This window comes from Manacus candei, unplaced genomic scaffold (assembly GCF_025592945.1).
Source record: "Manacus candei isolate 608988 ecotype Guabito, Panama unplaced genomic scaffold, ASM2559294v1 h1tg000018l, whole genome shotgun sequence".
NCBI lineage: Eukaryota > Metazoa > Chordata > Aves > Passeriformes > Pipridae > Manacus > Manacus candei.
Window position 1 is genome coordinate 22568451 of NW_026138066.1, and position 23433 is coordinate 22591883.

Below are 23433 nucleotides of genomic sequence, written 5' to 3' on the forward strand. Positions count from 1 at the left end.
ACTTGGTTGTCTGTTGCATTCTTGTCTCAAGACCAGTCAGCTTGAAATCTAGATGATTTGTACTAAAAGTTCCTTTCTCTTATCTGTAACGTGGTAAGGCCTGTTTTGTCCTTTCAGAACAAGAGTATTCTATGTAAATGTTGCTGCCTCTACTTCAGTTTAGAGAATGAGTCTAATTGCACTGAACTGTTGATGATATCAGTGTATCTGGCTGCAACTGAAAGTCGCCCAAGCCTCCTTTGTGGCAGGTAAAGGGAAATGGGTGTTTCTAAGAGGCAGTTCATGAAAGGTGAAATTAGTCTTTTGAAAACTATGAAATGGGACATGCCACAGTGGTGCCTGTTTCTCACCACTGATTGTAGGAAGGAGTCTAGATGGCTGGTACTGATGCAAACATCCACAGTGTGCCCCTGTCTCACAGTGCTTTCAACATGAAACGAGCTTCCCTTTGTTAATTAGCTCTTGAGACACATAAAACAGTGCTTGGTGGGAGCTCATTTAAAGTTGCATTTTGAAGCATCTGTGAACAAAGAGGAATGGGTTTGGGGGAGCAGTGAGAAATTCATGCTGACCCTTTCCAGCATTATTTGCTGGTCCTTGATCAAAGCTGGCATTCCTAATAAGCAGTCTGAAGGCAGTGACCAAGCCACCTGTTCCTGTTGAGGGACAGGTAGGTTACACCTTGTCCATGGAAATTTTAATCACAGGGAATTTCAGTGGGGATGTATTCCAACACGCCAGGACCTCCAGTAAGTAGTGCTTTCCTTGGGTGATGTAAATAAAGTGTCAGAATCTTAAACTTTCAGTGTGATATTAGGAATTTTGGGAACTCCAAAGCTGAAAGAGTACTAAATAATTTTCAGCGAGTTTTGTGGTATTTCAGAGTTTTATGCTGTGTGGTTTGGTTTTGTGCTGTCATTTGAAGGAAAGCTCTCTGAAAGTCTGTGCAACCCCCTGGGCTCTCAAGGAGAGTGCACTGGAGAGCAAAGGGGTGAAATTATGGTTTATCTGATAGGGGGTAGGAATCACAGGAGTGGGTGGATGGATGAATGGAGGTAAGTGTTCAGAATATTTGTGTCCAGGGTAAACTGGCTCTTTGGGATAGGCTTGAAGAATTAGTGTCTTCAGAAGCATGCAGCCATTGCCTGGCCCATGTTCTGGGCATGTTGCTAAAAAAGTAAAACGTAGACGTTTATTTTAAATTCTTCCTGAGTGATGTTTCTTGAAGGAATCAGGATGTGGACAATCAGATGTGAACGAGGTAGGAAGACAGTTACTGAAATCAGAGAATGGTAGAATGGTTTGGGTTGGAAGGGGACCCTGAAAATCATCTCATTCCACCCTCCTGCAATGGGCAGGGACACCTTCCACTAGACCAGGTTGTTCAGAGCCCCATCCAACCTGGCCTTGAACACCACCAGGGATGGGGCATCTGCAACTTCCCTGGGAAACCTATTCCGGTGCCTCAACACTCTCAGAGCAAAGAATTTTTTCCTAGTATTGTAATAATCTAAACCTGTCCTCTTTTAATTTAAACCCATTCCCCCTTGTCCTGTCTCTACATGCCCTTGTAATAGTCTTGCCCCATCTTTCCCATAGGGTCCCTTCAGGTAGTGGAGGGATTTTGGAAAGACAACCTAAAAGTAAAAGCACTGTCAGAGCTGAGATAGTAAGAAAGGAGTTCAAAATTATATAAATTTTAAGTGGGTGGCAGAAAAAATTGGATTGCTCACACACTGTTGAGCCTCATAACAGCTGTTCTGCAGGTTGGGGTCCATCCCCTGCTTTTTACTCTCTCCTTAAACACTTGTAGTGTTTCGTCTTTCTCTCAAAATAATCTTTCAATCTAAATATGACTTTTCCTTGGTTCTGCTCTTCAAGTCAAGTGAGACAGTTCTCCACAGCCATGCAATAGCCAGGTAACTACTGGATTGCTCAGGCACACCTGGGACCCATGGTTACACAGCACCAGCATCAGCAACCATCTGCATTTGTATCCCTGTGCTGTGATGTGTGCAGCATTTCAAACCATCAATTGCTGCATGCTTTCATTAGCTTTTCAAATATATTTATTTATTTTATATTTTATTTTATATTTACTTAAATTTATTTTATTTTTATTTTATTTTTATTTTATTTTATATTTTATTTTATATTTTATTTATTTTACTACTTATTTAGTTTGTTTTACTGTCTGGTATGGATTTATGCTGTTTGGTGTAATTTGCAATAAGTGAATATTATTGGGGGTGGTTTGTTTTTTTTTGGACCTGTTTTGAGTGGGCTGGGAACTTTTCCACTTGAAGAGGTACTACATCAAAAAACCTAGTAGCTTGTTAACCAAAGGCTTTCTGAGTGGGTCATTCCTCATGCAGACAGAAAGATACAGAGCTAAACTGTGGTATGCTTTGTTCTGCCATGAACCCAGCTTGTAACTGCCAAGAAATTATTTCTCATTTTTAATTGATGAAGTAACCTGAGGTTGTTAGAGTTGATGGTATCTTATGGTCAGTTAAGAAAACTGATCTAACAGTAGGTGAGTGTTTTTTAGAGTTTAATTCCATTAGGGTTTATGGCAAAAATTTATTCATCTACTGTGAATTTGAAACAATTTATGATGAACGCTAGAAATACAATTTCATACAAAGCACAAGCTATCAATTATATAGTAAGTATAGTCATTTGTTTCTGTAACAAGTGATTGTTTAACCTTCTGTAGGAAAACAAGCTAAATATAGTGTACATGTTTATTTTAAAACAATGGCACCTGCTAATCCAAGTTATTATCATACATCTTGCAAGCAGTGAGCTGATAAAGGTTATCAGTTATTGAGGTCCATGTAGTTCAACCACCTCTTTCTTTTGTTTTATTTATTTTTTTATTTCTTTTTTTGGCACTTAAATCAGTATATTATGAATAGGCAGTTCTACAGCAGCAGCATGTTATGGTTGAGAGGTGGTTTTTTTAAATAATGTTTTGCAGGTTGTTGGAAGAGGGCATTTGTGGTTTTATTTTCTTGAATGTCTCACTGAACAATAGTCTGATCTTTGCTTTGCAGAAACTATGAAGCACACAATAAAGCACAGAGCAAGAAATATGCCAAATGCAAGTACGAATTTGTGGCAAGAAACAACAGTGAGCTTTCTGTCATGAAAGAAGAAATCGTAGAGGTAATTTTGTTTGCAAAGAGAACACAAATTTCTGGTGCTACTCAAAGCTGAGAGTACCTTTTCTGTGGGCAGTGTGGCTGTCCTTAATGTTTGCTGCAATGTGTTTGATTTATGTCCCTCAATATGGAAAATTCAGTTTAATTTGTTTTGCGTCGTTTTTGCGAAGGGTGCTGTAGAGATCTGTCCTGGGAATATATTTGTGTGGGTTGTTGCTTTTAAACATTTAGTAGTATTTAAAGAACTGGCTCTGGCAAACACTATCTGTTTATGCACTGGGTATAGGGACAGAAGAGCTGATTCCCTGAAAGCGAGATACATTTGGAAGGAAGGGAGCAACAAAGAAGGAAAATGTTGTGAATGAGATTGTACAGCAGGCAGTCAGATTTCTGGCTTTTCCTGACCATCCTGCTCCAGTTCCGTGTTTACCCAGAAGTGCTGTCCAAATTTGTCCTCTCCTAGAACAATGCCCTTTTACTTGGGTTATTAATAATTATTTAATCCTTTTGTTGCCAGCATATGGGTTGTAGAGGTGCCAGCCTCTCTGTGCAAGTACTTGATTTTCATTCCCCTGTGTCTGATCCATCACATGTCTGTGTTTACAGAGCTTCATTACACACTTCTCTTCCATGTCCTTCCTTGAGAGGCCTGTTTTGAAAAGTGCAGTACAACCATGTAGAATTAATAGTGATGATAATCAAGGAAGCTACAGAGGTTTCTTAGGGACATATCTTTGTAAGATCTGTTGGCAACCACAGAACCTGGCAAAGTTATGGCTTTGTTTTGAAATTATGCACAGCCTAAGTACTGGCAGGAGGAAAGTCAGAAAAAAATATGTAATTAATTTACCAAATTATTTCAGATTCTGGATGACAGAAAGCAGTGGTGGAAGGTTCAGAACAGGAGTGGCAGCACAGGCTTTGTGCCAAACAATATTTTGGATCCTCTGAGGAGTCAAGAAGGTGGTCAAGGATGGCCGGAGCCTGTGTATACCCGCACCATCCAGGTACTGTCTCCTGCTGGGAGCAAAACTTTCCTTTCAAGTGCAAATGTGTGCATGTGGAGGAGGAAGAGGTTCACAGCAAGGCTAAAATACTTGCATGTTCCACTGATATGTCAAAAAGAATGTACATTTCTTGTACAACATTGGGTGATTTCTGTATTTCATAGAGTCCAGCTTGAGAATAAATGTGATAGAGACACAGCAAAATGTTTTACTTTGTTTGTTTCCTGATTATTTGCTTAGAGGTGGTAATTTGAATCCTAATGGATCTGTATGTATTTATTTTAATTGCAAATATCCTTTGTGGATTGATAGCTGTTGATGCCAAAGAAGGAGTTTGAATTATTTAAGGTAGGGTCATCTTTGTTTCTCCTAGGAGAGTGAACTGTAGCTTTCCTCTTTATTTTCTGTCTTTGTGTGTCTCTATCTCAGTCTTGATTTTTTTTAATTATTGTAGTTTTGTAGTCATAAAAAAAGCATATTTGCTTTTGAATTCACAAAGCAAGGTATTTTTCAATTACTTTGTCTGTGCATCAATAGCACTTTATTACCCTGACCTAATTCTGGTTTTCTTTCTTTCATGTAGTGGTGTGGAATTAAGATTTCTGTTGTTGTTGTTTCTTTTACATGTTCAACAGAATTAGAGAGTAAAATACTTTAAAAAAAAGTAATCTTACGTCAGTGCAATTGTCCACCTAAGTAAGGATATACAGGATAAAGTTGTACTACGTAATTTTAGACAAAATTTAAAGGGAGTCAGAGGCTGCTTAAATAAGAGGTTCTATTTTCTAAGACCTGTTTCTTTCCTTTTGTTTCCAATGATCTTGAAAGTTTAGGCAAACAAGCTTGGATTAAGCAAAGATTCCAGGCCTGCCTCTGAATCAGACTTTTTAAGTCCAAATGCAACCCAAATTTTGGTTAAAACTTGAAGTTTAATTTAATCTAATATTCATTCCTTGTCCCTGCACATTGCAACTGATGACTGAAAACCCAGAAATGCCATAATGTTTTGCACAATAATGTAATAGACCTATCTTGAGCTTGATGGGCTTGAATCAGGCCATTTCTGAGCTTTCCTATCCATAATTGTTTGCCTGTAATGTATTGGCTCATTCTGAATTGATTATGGTTTTGCCTGTCTGCGAAATGAAGCATGCATCTAGAGTGCTTTTCAAATCCTGATTTAAAGATCTGACTTGTTTTTTAATTCATGTGCATGTCATTTTGTGTGTTTGGAATTTGCCAACAAGCCCTGAGCAGACCAAGTACAGTTTTGAGTAGAGGTTCTTAGGCTGTTCTTTGTAATGCACTGCAGGGTTTGCAGTTTTCTGGGTGAAATAATGACAGGACACGGCATCTAATAAAGTAATCATTTCCACAAAGCATTCTCCATGGACCTATAAAAATTAGGGTCAGAGAACAACATTTAACATAAGTTTGTTTCTTTGCCTGCTGGCAGGTTACTCCCTACAGCTTGATCATATTCAAATGTGAGTTTGAAATACTGTGAAATTATTTAAGAATATAATGGATTGCACAAGATAAATGGAGTCTTTACCAAGAATGTCAGTAATGTTGTTCTTAACTTCATGGTGATTATTGTAATTTTAGCGCTCCTGAGCGTGCTCATTTGTCTGTTCTCCTGTGATAGATACATGGTTCATTTGGGATCTGTTTGCATAACTCTATTTATTTTCATAACGGCGCTGTGAGACATTACTGCTATTTCAGAAAGAAGTGAGGCATTGAAGGGATGACTGCCTCACCCAAGATCAGGCAGGGGAGCTTGTGGGTAGAGCAGGAAATTGAAGCGGTTCCTGTCGTTGCCTTTGCCAGATCCTGAACAGGAGCAGGCTCAGCACCTGGCGCTGTGCGGCTTTTGCTGCTCTCCTAAGTCATCTTTGGTTTTCAAAAGACTGCCTTCAGAGTGTCCTGTCTGCTGTGGTGTGAGCTGCAGACATGAGCCAGCAGTGTGCCCAGGTGGCCAAGAAGGCCAGTGGCATCCTGGCCTGGATCAGGAACAGTGTGGCCAACAGGACCAGGGAAGTGATTCTTCCCCTGTACTCAGCACTGGTGAGGCCACACCTGGAGTGCTGTGTCCAGTTCTGGGCCCCTCAGTTCAGGAAGGACATTGAGGGGCTGGAGCAGGTCCAGAGGAGAGCAACAAGGCTGGTGAAGGGACTCAAAAACACAAGTCCTATGAGGAGAGGCTGAGGGAGCTGGGGCTGTTCAGCCTGGAGAAGAGGAGGCTCAGGGGAGACCTCCTCACTCTCTACAACTACCTGACAGGAGGTTGTAGCCAGGTGGGGGTTGGTCTCTTCTCCCAGGCAACCATCAGCAAGACAAGAGGGTATGGCCTTAAGCTGTGCCAGGGGAAGTTTAGGTTGGATATTAGGAAGAAATTCTTTACAGAGAGGGTAATCAGGCATTGGAATGGGCTGCCCAGGGAAGTGGTGGATTCACCGTCCCTGAAGGTTTTTAAGATGAGACTGGATGTGGCACTCAGTGCCATGGTCTAGTAACCATGGCAGTAGTGGATCAAGGGTTGGACTTGATGATCTCAGAGGTCCTTTCCAACCCAGCTGATTCTATGATTCTATGATAAGTGCTGTGTGCAAGGTTGGTGTCTTTATTTACAGGTTAATGGCTGTCAGTGCACTGCTCACCAAAGGATGTTTCCAGATTACTAAGAAGGATTAAGGATTCCACTGAAGGACATAATTATTTCATTTGATTATGCTACAGACAGACACCCTTTCTCTGAGAGGTGGATACCTCATTATCACAATTATTTTCAGAGATGCAAAGTTTATTTTACTCTCCCTGTGTTCCCTTTCCTAGTGACCTCTGAGCCCACACATTAGTTTAGACCTTGATTTTTCACTCAGTCCCTTTCAGGATCCAGGTCTCAAATTGTTACATGGAAGCACTAAGGTGATACTTGCAGGAACATTGCCAGCAATATCCTAGATATTTCATCATCCTTGTGAGCTGAAGGCTGTAACAATGTCTTCTGGTCAGTTGAATTAGTTCCAGGCAACAGTATTTTTGCTTGTTTGGTACTTTCGTACTTTTAGGAGAACATTTTGCTGAATTCTTCTATTTTCTACTAATGTTAGTTATTGTTTATAAGAGTTTTCTGTGGTGTTGGTCGTTTAATCTGCCTTTTAATTTTGAACTAACAGTGGTATTTCACCATCCCATTGTGTATGAATATAAACAGTTTCTCAAGCACTCTGATTTCTTAATTTCTGCAAGTATTGCTGGTGAACCTATAAAATAATTCATCATAGTATTTCCTATTTACTGTGCATTTTATTACCTTTTTTTTTAATACTCTTGAAAACAAAGTTTGAAGAACATAATTGGGATAGAGATGTGTATCTTGGTGGGCATGTTAGTTAGTCTCCTGACACCCTTTGTGAGGTGAGACAGTTGTATTATCAGTGATGTGTATGAAATCTTTAGGCATAAAGAGTAAATGTTAAGTCAAATGCAGTCTTGTAGTCTTACTTTTAAAAAATATGACTGTCCACAGTGACAGGGTACATAAGAAGCATGTCTAAGGTAGGTAAACACCAAAACAAAGGTCTCCACCTCATTTGGGACAAGTGTCCTTTGCCTTTCTTGGTGATCGACCATAAAAACATTTCTTTCGAGTCTCTCTGTTTATCAACTCACCAAAAACACCTCTGTGGGAAGTTGTTTCCCCTCAAGCACAGCGTTTGTGACTCCAAGTTAGTGTCATACTCATCTTTTGCCAACTGGTATCCTTCCTGCAGATCATGAAGTGTTTGATAATGAAGAGATGCACGTACCAGGTGTTCGTTTTGCCAGTGAGATGTCATAATTCTTGACCAAGGGACAGTATCTTTTTTTATCTCATTTCATATCAAATTCTCTTTAAAGCTTCCATCAGACCAAGACTTATTGAGGGCTTTAAAAAAGAAAAGAAAAAGTTCTTTCCTATCCAGTTCAAAATTGATCCAATGCCAAATTATGGAATGCCATGTATTACACAAAACTGTACTGAGTGTTTGTAAAAAGGATTTGATTAATGATAAGACTTGAAAGTCCCCAGTTTGTCCTTTCCTTCTTTCCTTCTGAGGATTAAACCCTGGCTAATAACAGTTTGAATTAGTAAATTCTGTCTAAATTTCCTGTAAATTCAGTAAAACCACAAATGTGGTGCACCCCTCAAAGATTTATTTTGGTGACTTTTAATGGGATTTTAATAGGCAGCTGTTTGTGTAACAGCTGAGCCCACCAAAGTAAACTCTGGCAAAAGACCTCACTTCAAATTTGCACTTCCAGTCTTGGGTACCTCATTGGCCCTCTTGCCTGAAGACAAGTGGTTGGTTTTCTCTTCAAATGAGTCTCAGGAAAACACCCAAACCACAATGCTGTTGACAAAACTGAGGCTGAATGCTCTGCATCCCTCTTGGTGGACTCCTGTCACCAGGAATGTGGCACTAAAATGTTCAGAAAGAGAGTAAACAGGAAGTTCTGTGTCTGTGTTAACTTAATGAGAACATTTCCCAGCACTAACACTAGTTGTGGCTGTTTCCAATGCCTCTCTAATGTTAAGTATTTACCATAGTTTGAATATACATATTTCCTTTTTTAATACCAAAATGCATTTGAAAATACGTTGTTCCCAGTCTTTTACAATGATGAAGAATTAGGATTGATACCATTAGCAGTTTTATCAAACTTATTATTTTGCTTTCATTAAAAATAGGTTGAATCATACTGAATCTTGGGGTTTTTTTACAAGATGCAGCCTGTAGTGTGTTGAAAACAGCTTTGGGAGTTCGTTTTTTTCCCTGTAAAAGCAAAGGTTTTCTGGCAAGAAATAAGAAAACAAAATTTAGTCCCAACAAGCTTTTCTGGTACATCCAGATTTTTAACGAGTGTATGTGTATCATCACAGTTCCAAGGATTTGTTCCAATTTACATGAGTTGATGATTGTAGTTTATTCTCAAAAGAAATAAAAATATGAAGAAGAAGGAAAAATAAAACCCAGAATTGTTCATTGTTCTTATTGCTGTGAGGAAATGAGTGAGTAGCTAGTCAGCAAATTGTCCAGGCAGGTGATTCTGCCCCTCTGGTCTGCTCCAGTGAGTCCCTCTAGTCTGCCCTGATCCCACTTGCAGTGCTACATCCAGCTCTGGGGTCCTCAGCACAGGAGGGACATGGACCTGTTGGAACAAGTCCAGAGGAGGCCACCAAGATGATCAGAGGGATGGAGCAGCTCTGCTGTGAGGAAAGGCTGAGAGAGTTGGGATTGTTCATCCTGGAGAAGAGAAGGCTCTGGGGGGACCTTATAATTGTCTGTCAGTACCTAAAGGGAGCCCACAGGAGGACTGGAGAGGGATGTTTACAAGGATATGCAGTGATAGAACAGGGTATAGTGGCTTTAATCTTGAAGAGGTTTAGATTATATTTTGGGAAGAAATTTGAGGCACCAGCACAGGTTACCCAGAGAAGTTGTGGATGCCCTATCCCTGGGAGTGTTCAAGGCCAGGTTGAGTCTAGTGGGAAGGTGCCCTCTTGGGACAGGGGTTTGGAACTGGATGGAGTGTCAAGGTCTCTCCCAACCCAACCCATTCTATGAGTACATATCTGACAGCAGCGACCTTTATCTCATTTTCTGAGCTAACCAATATTTCTGGAGCTAAAACAAATAAGTGCTTTTCTTAATACCTGCTGTGACTTAACTCTTATTGTTCTACAGTTGAAAGTGTTCTCTACATGCCCCCGATGATCTTAAATCCATTGTCAGTTTTTTCTCTGGATTTTTTATTTTATTAAACCTCTTTCTAAGTTTTTGTCCAAGTAGGGGCTTTGAAAAGAGCTGATTGCTTATATGGTGTCACGTATGTATGTTTTGGAGCCAGCATTCTGTTCCTTATTCAAAACAAGAATATGAGAATAAATCATTATGTGAGTTTCTTAGTGAGTAAGAAGAGTAATAATTAACACTGATGTTCCTTTGTTTTAAATTGCTAATGTGCATGAAATTTCAGGAGTGATGTGTGAGGCAGTTACCTTTTACCTTTCTGGCATTACTATTTGATGTGATTTACTCCATTTTCCTCACAGCAATTACTGGGAGAGCTTTCAGAGGTAACTGAATTACTCTTCTGATATTGAACCTCAAAAATTAATCTGTTGTACTGTGTAGTCACCAATTCCATAATGCATGTTTGGTTCTTTTTGTAGCAATGAATAGAAGTGATGAGATGAATGTGTGGATGTCCTCAAAAGATCTGGAGTTAAAAAAAGAAGAGTTAAAAAAAAAGAAATGTTAAATGCGATTCAAATATATAATTGGCTTTTGGGCACTGTTCAACAAAATGCAAAATGCAAACTATGGTTTCATCTGTAAATTTAGAATTTGAGTGATGCTTCCAGAGTAATTTTTGTTTTCACTCCAGCAAGTTGTTTTGATGAAGCTTATGAGTGCAGTACAACATGTCTTTGAAACTACTCCAGTAGCATCCGTTGAGAGCTACATGTGGTTTTTAGCTGTCACTTTTTCTGGATTATGACTGTGGTGATGTGCAGTGAATGCCTTGATTTGTAATGAATCCTCTCTATCATAAAAAAACCCTACTTTTTCTTTGCATGTTTTTTTGAGTAGATCAAGGGACATGTAGGTACATTGTGGGGATAACAGTCTAGTAATTGGAATCTGTGAACAGGATTAAAAAACGTGAATATCATTAGAACACTTTAATATTTGTGAAATTTTTTAATTCATTACCAAGCTTTTGGATATAGCATAGTACATGTATATATCATAAATGATGGTATATTTGCTATATACCTCGTAGGGCGCTCTCTTCCCACCAAAGGGCAAATTTCATAAATATAGTTATTCTGCTTGTTCTCTTTTATTATATTATGCATTGCACTTTGCTTGTCATTTGACATTTTAAAAAAGTATTGTCTTAATGTTGAAATAGCAGCATACAGAAAAGTCATGGTTATTTTCTTTTATCTCCCCACAATGCACCGCACAAGGTGGACACAAAACAGTTGAGAGCTGAATGCCTTTGAACAACTAAATGCTAAGATAAAACCAACCAAACAAAAATGTTTGTTTCAGTAACTATTACAATTAATGAAATATTATGTAAGGGAAGTAAAAGACTGATTTCTCAGGCTTAATTGTCTGGCTGCAGAAGCTGATGGGGTGAGTTTTCTGCTGGTGTAACTCGTCTGGCTGCAACGGTCCCAGTTTACAATCACAGTAAAATGCCTTGTCCATCAGCTGGACCTAACTGAGCTGGAGATTCCTGTAGCAGGGCAGTTGTTGACATTTAATGAAAGTTTGATTGTTGTCAGGGCAGTGATCTGCCGCTCAGATTCTAACATATGGCTCCTACAAATATTTCCCTGCTTGATCCGCTGTAAACCCTCTGCCTCCAAGGAAATAGGGACAGGTATTTCAGGAAGTAGCAATGAATCTGGGGAATGTACTCATCTATCTTCATACCAAAGTAAACAGACTTCTCATAACTAAGAAATGAGGCTTTCTTGTTGGGCAAACAAACTTCAATATTGAACTTTCAAGCTGTGTTAGTCCCAAGTTGCAGAGAGGGAACACTGTTTAACAGTGAGACAGGGGGTGTGAACTGTTTGAAAGAAAAGGGTAGCACAGGTTGCTTATGGACTTATCTGTCATTGGGATTGCTTTGGGAAGATGTTTGTGCCTTCCTGTAACTGGTGCCATTCTAAAAGCAAAGAAGAAGAAATTCATTCCCAAAATTACTCTTGAGACACCTGCTAGTTAGTTATCAGCAGTAAGATAACTTGCATGGTTTTAGAACTTTGCGTGAATTGGGGAGAAAAGAAACAACAGCCCTATTCCAAAAATTGTGGAATTTGGGGTTTTTTAATTGGATCATTACACTGAGGCCATATGTAGTGATCACACTGACAACTGAAAAGGCACAATTGAATGGAGAGGAGGAGGAGGAACCTCTTTAATACTGTCTGCAGTTCAAGAAACAATGTGTCATCCTAATCCTACTGACATTTTTAAGGTAAAGCCTTAGCTGGGCTTAGGTTTGGCTGGGTATATTCATTTTTCACTGGGTTTTTTTACATAACATCTCCAAAATACACATTTTTTACACCAATGAAGTTCAATAATTCAGAAATTTTGAATGCTATTAAAAAGTATTAGGTTATAGAGGTTTGGGATTTAAAAACAATTTCATTTATAGAATTCATCTGTTTGAAAGAAGGAAACGTATTTCAGATGATTCCATTGCTGTGAGCTTTGTGTCCCATGGAGAAGGAAATTGGTGGCAAACACTGATGCCAGATCAAGTTTTGGCAAATTTTGGAACTGTATCTGGCAAGTAAGATGCCTTTGTGTGATAAATGACATCAGCTGGTGCAATGCATCCCAGCAGAAACCCGAGTTTGATGTCAAGATTTTGCTGTCGAACTGAAAGTCTCTCTGCATCTTTTCAGAAACAAAGGACGGACTATGTAGGAAAACAGTCTGACCCGGTTCCTGCTACTCCTTCGCCACCTCCCACACCTGCTCCTGTCCCAGTGGCTGTCCCCCTCCCTCCCAGTGCACCAGCACCTATTCCAGTTCCCGTGCCCAAGGCGCCAGCAGCCGTCAGCCGCCAAAGCAGCACCTCCAGTGACAGCGGGGGGAGTGTGGCACGAGACACTCAGAGGCAGAAGCAAATTCCTGTGGATCGTAAGTTTGCCTAAGAAACAAGACAAAAAGTATTTCTCCCGTTCCCGTGTGTTTTGCTCGCTCCTAGGATTCCTTAAAATTGTGTTTCAGATAAAATTTTAATGAAAGATTTAGTTTTAACCCCGTGTTTAAAATGCGGATTTTCCGTGTTTGTTCTGACGCTCCACGATCATATTGGTAAGTAGGGACAGAACACTTTGACACTTGTCCCAGTCCTAAATCCTCTCCTTTTATGAATATCAGGAATCTCTAGTCAGTGGCTTTCAACACTGTAAATGCCCATGCTGGTATTCTGGCTGATGTACGTTTTCCACCTAAACTCACTGCTGTGTTACAACCTAAATGCTTTTAAAAGTGTTTTTACACTTCAGTGCACGAACATCCATAGTTCACTTGCACCATTCTAAAACATGTATCCAAGGCTTGCAAGAAGACTTACAGGTCTGACTGATGCATAGAACCATGTTGTAATAGTGTTGTTGGAGGCTCATCTTATGGTGAGGTCCCCCTGGCTTGGTCAAAGGAGCAGCAACTGGCAAGCCATGGAACTTTCATGCCCTTGTCTTATGAGGTAGCTCTTTAGCTGGAAAAGCTTGGTAATGCACATCCAACAGTGTGTGGCTGTCATGAAAAGTTCTGATTAAGGCCACCTTGTAAATACAAAGCCCAGCCAATGCTGAGGCTTGACTGAAAAGCAGATTGGGTTGGAAGAACTTATGTAGTCAGTAATTTCTGTCCTAAACTGCTTAAAAAGCAATGTGATTGTTTGGCTTTGTAATAACTGAAACATATAGTCAAGAATTTGCTGTGGCTTTTAAAGAAATAGCTGTTAAAATAATGAGCTTTTTGTAGTTCAAGCTTTTTGACAGCTTTTCCCATCCTCTGCCTCCCTGCCTTATCAGAAAATCCTGCTTCCTCCTAAGGTTAGAAACTGGTATTGAGCATAAGCCTTTCTGGGAAAAGGCTTCTTTTTCCCCTGTCTCCAGTGGATGGGAAGTATGCCTGTGTAGATAATCACGTCTGGTTGAGGACAAACTCTTACCTAAGCTCTGAACTCAGGAAGGCTCTGGGACCCTTTTAATATATTCACCTAAAGGACAGTCTGGCTGGAAATTACAAATGAAGAACAGCCTGGCAGGAGGAACAGGCTTCACTGCTGTTTCCCAAAGAAACAGTAGGGCAAGCTTCTGCCTTAGTCCTATTTTGGGCAGTTTGTTACTTAAATAAAATCAGAAGCCCAAACAAAATATGTGGAAAGTGAGAGTGAATTTCACACACACACACGTGCACAAAAATGATGATAATTTTATTTCCATGTAAGGACTTTGCATGCCATAGCATATCTGTGTCCTTGAATCCATGATGGCCTTCTCTATCCATCTGTGGAAAATGAGAAGAGCATCCTGGCTTCAGGCATAGGGTGTGAGTTGTGAAGGGTTACTGTAGACTAAGTGGTTGCAAGACATTTCTTGCCCTCTCAGCCCTGCTGAGGCTGTGGGTCACACACGAGCTCCTGTACCCTCCCAGAGCTGTCACTCAAGCCCAGTTAATGGACTGCAGGTACCTCCAAGTCCTTGCAGAATAGGTGCCTCCCCAAAGGTGATGGGCAAACCCCACCCGTGCAGCTGCTGCCCAAGTACCCACCTGACTCCTGCAGAGAATGATGCAGAACCTGCTCCACCCCCGGAGTGTCCTGCTTATTTCTGATAGCACATCTAACAGCAGCAACAACCTGTTATCCAACAGCTAAATATTTGTCTTTTGATACAGTCTTGGTCCAGATAAAGCGTAAGTCTTTCAAAATCTGTGTAAACAGAAGGAAGATAGCAATGTTCTCTCTCTCTTCCTGCTTGGGAAAACAATGGGTGCATGCTTCAATAACATTGCCTGAAGGCTTTACTCGTATAACCCATTTCAGATTTTCACATGTATCACTGAGCACATGTCACTTGGGTTTCTGATTCACACTCTGGGGAGGGGGAAACCCTACACAGTAGGGCCTGAATGCCTGAAATGTTATACTAGAGATATTTTGTCCACTTTGAACCTGGGGCTACTTTGTAAAAGGAAGAAGAAAATGGCTAAACCAAAGTTTTTTCTTTTTTTTTGCTGTGGTGATTCAAAATAATAAATCCTAGAGGCCTATGTAAAGCTTGTTTTTATTTGTGTAACTGCCTAGAGATGTTGATCCCTGGAGAGGTTTTGAGAGAATATAAAAGGAAACATTTTTGCTATCTTACATTTTTTTCATATTGAAGTTGTGTTGTTTTCTTCTGTTCTTATCAGTGTAATGGGAGAAAAGGAATAGCTTTTGCCATGTGAGTGCATCAGAGAAGGTACTGTAGTTACTGTTTGTGTATCAGAGTGAGAAGGTTGAATAAAGATCGCTAAAAATATCTTGGCAAGGAAATCCTGAGAATTTTTGAGATAATTTGTGTTGCTTGTCAAAGGATTTTTATAGTTGTTCCAGAGTTTCAGCACAGAGTGGTCAGCTGTGCTAAATCAGTGTCTTCTGTGAGCTCAAAAAAGTATTTTTGAGATGCACCTTTTGGATGCTACCTATTTTGGTGAAGGTCTCCATACAAATTTCTATATGCATTTTAAACAATTTTCAGTGTCATTATAATTGATTTTGTTGAAATGGCTGGAAAAACATTTCAGTTTGTTGCCTGCTAATGACCAACCACTGAACTGAGTGCTTCACACAAATGGGTTCTGGGGAATAGGGAATTCATACAGTTTTCTTTAAAATAAACAAACAAACAAACAAGCTCTTGCCCGTGAGAGCAGGTACTTTTTATTTTTTTTTTCTTTCTCTTTTCTAATGGAAAATGTGACAATATTTCAGCTAACCAGTCACTCCAGGCTTGGAGTGAATTCAGATTTCTTAAAATCCATTCAAAAATGTGACTACTGTAATAACTCATTAAGTGTAATGAGTGATATATGTCAGCAACTGGGAAATATTTTTCCCTATGTTGATTTGCATTAAACACTTGGACTTTCAATTGAAAAAAATGTTTGTGGAAAGTACTACCTTTCCACAGTGTAAGCAATCTTATAAACTCCCTCATCCTTTTTTTTTGTTTGTTTTCATTTTTAAAACATGACACTTGTAGTTGAAGAAAGGCAGACCACGACAATTGAATAACTCTCCATGCCCATTTTCTTCTGTAGCTTGGGTGCTGTCAGACTGATCTACACCTCTGTGTGACATCCAGCTCATGTCTCCTTTTTAGGGTGTCAGTTGAATTCTGTTTGGGTTTTTATTTTTTGCATTTGTGTTCCTTCACGAAGAGAGGATTGGGAATCTTGAAATATTCCTTGTGGGGGAAAAGGACAACAATAATTCAATCAGATCTAGTGAATGAATCTCTAAAGAAAAAAAAGAAAGTTTAAGGTTTACAGTGGAGTATAAGAAGAGACCTGGCTTTGATAAAGCGACCTTGAGAATAACTCCTGTGGGACCTCTGTCTTTAGGCAGGAAATCCCAGATGGAGGAGGTGCAGGATGAACTTGTTCACCGCCTCACCATCGGCCGGAGCGCTGCCCAGAGGAAGTTCCACGTGCCACGACCCAACATCCCAGTGGTCAACATCACTTATGACTCCTCCCCTGATGATGTGAAAGCGTGGTTGCAGTCCAAAGGATTCAACCCTGTGTAAGTTTGAGGGCAAACGTAACGAAGACTAATTTAAATTATTCTCCTGTCAGTAGGTAGGATGTGGTCTGACCACTTTTTTAAAATCGAGCAACCAAGAAATGTCAGCTGCACTCTTGGAAAAAATACTTTGTTTTTACCTATATATATATATATACATATACATATATATTTGTATATATATAAGTGTACCTAATATACATAAAAATAAAAATAGATGTCAATGTGGTTATAGATTTACAGAAGTATAGATATTTATTAGCCTCCACCAAAAAGTGGTACTCATCACAGATACTCAATTGACTTCAGGAGTCCAGTTGTATAAAAGTTTTTCTTAATTTAGTAGCCCTACCTGAAGCAATGTGGGCTGAAGGCAACCTGCTTCTCTCTCTTGGCTGGTGTATTTTTGCTCATTTCTTGTTTGTTCCCTTGGTGTGACCCCAGGACTGTCAACAGCCTTGGTGTGCTGACAGGTGCTCAGCTCTTCTCCCTCAATAAAGAGGAACTGAGGACTGTTTGCCCAGAAGGGTCGAGAGTCTACAGCCAAATCACGGTACAGAAGTCTGCCTTGGAGGTATGGATAACCCTTCTTACTGACCTAAGCTGGGTCGCCCGTTTTGAATCTGTACAAGTAAATAATTATTTCTGTGAAGTAGATGGTTTATCCTCAGTCCCCATCACGTCAATAAACATTATTTCTGTCTGAGTTATTTGGTATTAATTCATTGAAACAGGGGTCCAAAAAGCATTAGAAATAGTACTCGGGTTTAATGCATTTTGTGCTGTAACCAGACTGCAAGAAGTCAAAATAAACTAAAAAGAGCTCTGGGGGAAACAACAGGAGAGAGTAAAATGCCCTTTCTTTTTCTTCTTGCTTTGCCTGGTACTTGGGCAAACAGGTAGTCCTGGTACATTTGGTGGTGTTGTGTTAGTTTTGCTTTGTCTTTTTAGGGGAGATTTCATCTATTAGGCATGAGAAGGTGGTAGAGCTCACTGTTGAATCTCAAGGCCTTACAGGTCAAACCTTGTGGCACCTGCATTGGAAGGTTTCTAAGAGCAGCAAACACTTTGGACACTGTGCTACCAGAGTTACTGAGTAAAGTGTTATATCTCTGTACTTATTGCTCTGCAGCAGTTTGCTTTAATTACAGTGGTATTGTTTCTTAAACACCTTAAAAGCTTGTATACAGAGCTGTGCTGAGGACAGTGCTTGCCAATTTTTAAACCAGTAGATTTAGAGATGCACCTAATTCTTTTAAAACTTGCTGTGGCAAGTGGAGAAATGGACTTGATAATGTCTAGAGGTGAGATTAACCCAAATGAGAAGCTATATTCTTCATATTCAATTTAAAAGAAAATCTTGAAGTTTAAAATGTTTTTCTGTCCTCTTACAAAGCTGAGACTGTCTTGCTTAAATGATTATAAGCATTCACTGCCAGGCACAGTTTTAAAGGTAGATTTAAGATGATGCATATTTTACAATTTGCCTGATCAGTGTGGATCAGAGAGCACCACTTTCTAACGTTGTTAAAATTGCTTTATTCCTTTCTTCAAGCCCTATTTTCCTATGAGGGGAAGGGAGAAATGTTTCACCTTCGTTCTTAGAATTATAAGTCACTACAGCCCAGAGCAGTCCATTATTTCCTAGTGAAAATATATGCGTATTCTTCAATTTTTTTTGAATGTTAACAATCTTATTTCATTTTTATAAGACTGCTGTGTACTGAGACGGAAGTGCCTTTGTAGTGGAAGTTAGTTTGGAAAGCAGAGATGCACTGGATTGGAGGGATCTGTCCTTTTTTCCCCTCCATGCTGTTATTCTGCTTGCCTCAGTTAGGTCTCACTCTGCAGGAAACTGAAAAGTCCAAACTTGTGTAATAGGTCCTCTACAAGTATTAATAAAAGGGTGCTGACAGTTTAACAAGGTCATTCAATTTTGTTAGTGAAAAGGTAATTGAAATATTTATTTCTGCCTTGATATTTGAGGTTTAACTGATGAATTTCAGAATTTATGCAATTCCTGGTGGCTTTAGCCTGTTGTTTGTTTTTTGAATTTTATCTTCAAAGGAATTGCATCTTCATTTCTCTCCCTATAATATTTCAAATCACAGGGTTTAGGAAGGCTGTTCTTGTTTAAGAGAGGTTATGGGAATGAGTATCACAACAAAATGTCTCCATGTGACCCAGCAAAGATGAGCTTTCATGTTCCAAACAGGGCTATGTTCTTATTGTTCAGATTGGAAACACTTCTAATAACAGAAGCATTTAAGCACATGCATGCTTGTACCAGTGTCAGGCCTATTTTACAACTGAATGCTTTTTATAAGCAGTAACAGTGCTATGGGTTTGACCACCATAATTGTCCTACATGATTAACGAGTGCCAAATTTTCATGGAAGTTCTCTGGCATCCTTTGTGTATCACTTGTGGTGTCATATTGCAGTAAATGCCCTGGGTATTAAATACAAATAGCAATAAGAGCCAGAGGCAGAGCAAACCCACACACTCTCTGGCACTACAGAACTCTATGCCTTGTCTTTCTTTGTAATTTCTACTTGGGATCTTCCACAAGTGTTTCTGGATTCAAACCATTTCTGCAACCTAGGCCTTACTCTCAGCTTTGGGGCTGCATTCCCAGATACGAACAACCAGATCTTCCCAGTTTCTTTTCAGTGTTCTTCTACCTCAGGCAGAAGATTTTTATAATTTTATAATTGGAATTGCAGTTGTTGTTGGAATGTAATAATTTTACCCCTACGAGGAAGGAAATTAATAGGTACCACACTTTCAATTGTTATACTTTATTTTCGTGGTAACTCCATTCAACCCTGACTCACACCAGAGTGTAAAGCATCCAAGGAACTCCCAGTGGAGTTGGGTGGCCCCAAGTAACAGACTGCAAGTGCAGGGAAGGTGTTTTGGGGTTTAAGAGCTTTCTGGGCCTGGCCAAGCAAAAGCTGAAAGATAACTCTGTGTGAGACCAGTGTGTCAAGACAGCAGAGAGTTGGTCATAGCCAAGGCCAAACACATCCTTTCTGCCAGAGGAAGTGGTGGTGGCCAGCAGGGGTGTCCTGGCAGGGGGCAGGATGTACCATGCTCTGTGTCCTGATCACAGGATTCCTCTTGGGAACTCTTCCTGGGGCTGCTCCAGAGAGCTGAAGTTGACTTTATATGCTAAGTACAGGACATTGCAGCAGTTTGGCTGGTCAGATTTGCTTCTGCTTTACATGGGTTTACTTTTTCCTTGCAAGTTGAAAATATTAATAAACCTCCATGATTATAGGGGTTTTATGTGTCCATTTCCTTAAGTGCTGCTGAGCATTTCAGGCTCTGGTGTTGAAAAGTGCTCGAGAAGATAAGTGTAGAGACACAATATCCTGAACACCACTTCTGTCCTCTCCAGAAAGGAACACTTGAGTTCCACACTCTGAACCTCTTTGTGCTCCACCAGTGGGAAGCACAGGCACTTTAAAAGTGAAAATGGTTTCTGTCTAATACACGTATCAAATTGCCTGGAAGAACAACTTATTCTCTTTGACACCTTGGTGAAAGGAATGACCCAGGCACAATCCCAGAACTGGGATTGACTGATGGAGTTTACCTCATGATCTGGTTAGAGACTAAGCTGGGTAAATCACTGTGGGCCAAGGTCTAGCAGTCTGTTCCAAAAGTTGTATTCCTAAGAACAGCCCTGGACTGCTTTGCTTCTCTGTCCCTCACCTCTGAGTAGGATGTGCCTGTTGTGCTGTGCCACGTGTGTCTTGCAGCTGGTTTAGTCAAGCAGCTTTTCAAGCTCATCAGTCATGTTGTCACTGATGTTATCAGGAGGGCAAACTCTTTCAGCTTGGGCTACTCAGTTGTTTTCAGAAAAATATTTCTACCTGACCCCTGATAAAGCACATTGTCGGGTATCTGCTGATGTTTTTTTTATGCATGACTTCAGCAGTGGGTGACTGCTGCACTTGCTCTGTATCTAAAACCAAAAGGGCAAGGACAGAATGAATTAAGACAAATAAATGCTTTCTCGCCTTCAGAGAATCACTTATAAGTCCCCTGCTCTGCCCAATACACTCTGGGAGAAGAGAGCAATGGTAATTTAAATAGAAGGAACATTGTAGCCTCCCTCCCTGTGGACACCTAACCTGTCTGGCCAGGTCAATGGCACCAGATAATGCACTGTAATGGATATAATGGGATAAATCTAAATTAAAATGCATGTAATAGGATACGTTTTCAATGTTCAGAATCAGCTGAAGGATTTTCCCCTTAACAGTCTTGGAATTTCTTTTACAGATTTCAAAAACAGGTTCTGCTTCCTTATTCAGAGGCTATTTTGGAAGCTTTGAAGTTTTGAAGGTCATGTCATAGCCAAATAATACAGTAGCAGATATGGCTCTTGCTTTATAATCCCCTGGTTTTATTCAAAGTCATGCACACTTTGGGAAGTTCTGCTCTATTGGATATGTGTCCTGGCTCTGCTAATAACTTCATTTATGTTGTGAAAGCAATGTGTTTGCAACTGGTTTGGCAGACCTGTTTTTCACTCTTAAAAGGTGAAATAAAGCCTTGTCCTCACAATGCTTCACTCTTCCTAATACTGTGATATGGTTCAATTCTAAGTACTGTGCTACAAGTTTGAAACCTGTGTCTCTGAGCAGCAAATGCATGATGGTGTATCATGTAATGTGAGTGACTGGGATTGAATCCTTGCTTAGCCCTTGGCTATGCAATCCCACGTGTTTGTGTGAGCTCTGCATTTACATAAATCTAAACCCATCAAGGATTTATTTTCAGTTTTTTAATTTCTAAATATTATTGCCCTGGTTTTTAAGTACTCAGAGGTGGAACCCAAGCAAACTTGCTGACCTTTAACCCTGCTTTTGCTGAAGCCATATTTCACCCCATACATATCCAACACTTCCAGGGCCTTGTGTGAGAATTAAAGATGCTCAGCAGTGCTGAAGGGCGAGCTCAGACTTTTAATCTGCAGGCTTTTTTCTGGTCTGTGTTTAAGGGTAGTGTAAATACTTTCTTATTGGAGCTGCAAGGTGAGTTTAATTTGTTCAAAAACCTGTATTAATAAAATGCTGTAAGAGGAATGTCATCACATGCCAAAACCACAAATAAACTCTTTTTCTTTTCTGTTTATAGGCAAACAGTGGTAGTTCAGAACTGCAAGAAATTATGAGAAGACGACAGGAAAAAATCAGTGCAGCTGCCACAGATTCAGGTGTGGAGTCCTTTGATGAAGGGAGCAGCCACTAAATGTGTTTCTTCTTTTCTTTAATTCCATTGCCCATAGCATCATACCATCCAGCTTTGCTTTAGGAAGCAGTGAAGGGGAATGTCTTACTATATTGTAACTTAACTAGCCAACACAAAGAAAATTTACAGTAGTCTCCACAGGAGTACCTGCTGCTGCCTTCTCATCACGAAAAATAAACAGATGAGAAATTCAGTGGAGCTTCCTGGCAGGTGAAAATATTGGCACATGATTCATTTACACCCAAAGATGAGTCTTGGCTTTATGGAATTAACATGACAGACAAATTGTAGCACATCTTTGTGATTCATCTGAGGGAAGCTGAGCCAGCAATAAAAAAAAGCATTTGACCCCTTCAGTAATTATAAGATTCTGAATCCCATCTCTTGCTGTAGTGTGCAATTATGTCTTTTTGGCTCAGTCTTTCTTGTCATGCATTCGGCTGCAGGACATTTACTTAAGTTGTTGATGCCAGCAATTGGAGAGGAAATCTTTAGAGAATGAACAGCAGCCCAGCATAGACTGAACCTTTCTTGCATCACTCCCAAGATGTTTTATTACTAATGATGCTGTTTATAACAAAATAATACTCTGTACATTGATTTTATCAATACTTCACCCGTGATGAACTATAATATTGCACAAGAAGGAATAACTAGAATATAGTAACACAACTCAGCTCAAAGAGGTGATGAGATCTGCTGTAGCTGGCCATGCAACAACTCACAGTACATTTTTTTTTAATATACTTGCTTTTTTTTTTTTTGCCTGTAACTTAACCCATCAAAAGAACAGTGTATAATCTAGACTTCTCTGTGTGTTGATCCCAGATATCAGTTTTTCCTCATGTAAAAAAAACTATTGTTCTTTTATAAATGTAATCTTTTGGGAAAGTGGATTCCTGGAGGCAAAAGGGGGGAAAAGAAGAGGAAACATCCTTTCCAGAAAATGTTATTTTTGAAGATGAAATGATTTTTTGTCACAAAATGCTCTGTTATGGTCATGTGATTTTATATATAATATATTTATTATATATAATATATAATATCACTTAATTTAGACAAATTTAATCATCTAGTTTGATTGAGTTTCATAGTGCCTTTTTCACATGAATCAGCTTAAAGTCTGCAATAAACAGTATTTCTTGTCTGTTAAATCGTTGTATCTTTGTGGCTACAAAGACAGTAATGAAATAAGAAAGTAATCTTGATTTTTGCCATTAGTTTACTTTTCCTCTGCATACAAGGGAAGAATGAATCCTATTCATTTTTCAGAAAAGAAAAGATTAAATTCTTAATAAATTTATTAAGTGCCATTTATTGTAAATGCCCTCACAAATATTACTTCTGTGTGTTGGTTATGTGTCTATGTACATTTTTACATTTAATATATATTCTTTATACCTGTCTGCATAAGCATGGTCTTATTCAGAAACGGGTCAGTAAGTGATAAATCCTAAACTGAAGACTTCAACTGCCATAGCAGTCACTAAAAAATGGATTCTTGTCTTATCCAGTGAAAAAAACAATGATTCTCAATTGCTTTCTCCCTCTAGGAAGCACTTCAGCCAGCACACCAGCGTCATGACTACATCATTCAACACATATAC

At 39.5% G+C, this 23433-nt stretch overlaps 1 protein-coding gene across 8 annotated transcripts in view; it reads left to right on the forward strand.

Moving 5' to 3' along the window:
- The window catches only part of EPS8 (epidermal growth factor receptor pathway substrate 8), a 143081-nt gene extending 119942 nt beyond the window's left edge, over positions 1 to 23139 (forward strand). For all 8 annotated transcript variants that reach the window (XM_051784436.1, XM_051784438.1, XM_051784439.1 and 5 more), the window contains 6 exons: positions 3060 to 3171; positions 4031 to 4174; positions 12663 to 12900; positions 16381 to 16561; positions 17006 to 17135; positions 21713 to 23139. In XM_051784436.1, coding sequence (XP_051640396.1) covers positions 3060 to 3171; positions 4031 to 4174; positions 12663 to 12900; positions 16381 to 16561; positions 17006 to 17135; positions 21713 to 21826 — 919 coding nt within the window. In that variant the 3' untranslated portion in view covers positions 21827 to 23139. The remainder of the gene's footprint in view (positions 1 to 3059; positions 3172 to 4030; positions 4175 to 12662; positions 12901 to 16380; positions 16562 to 17005; positions 17136 to 21712) is intronic.
- Positions 23140 to 23433: the final 294 nt, after the last annotated feature.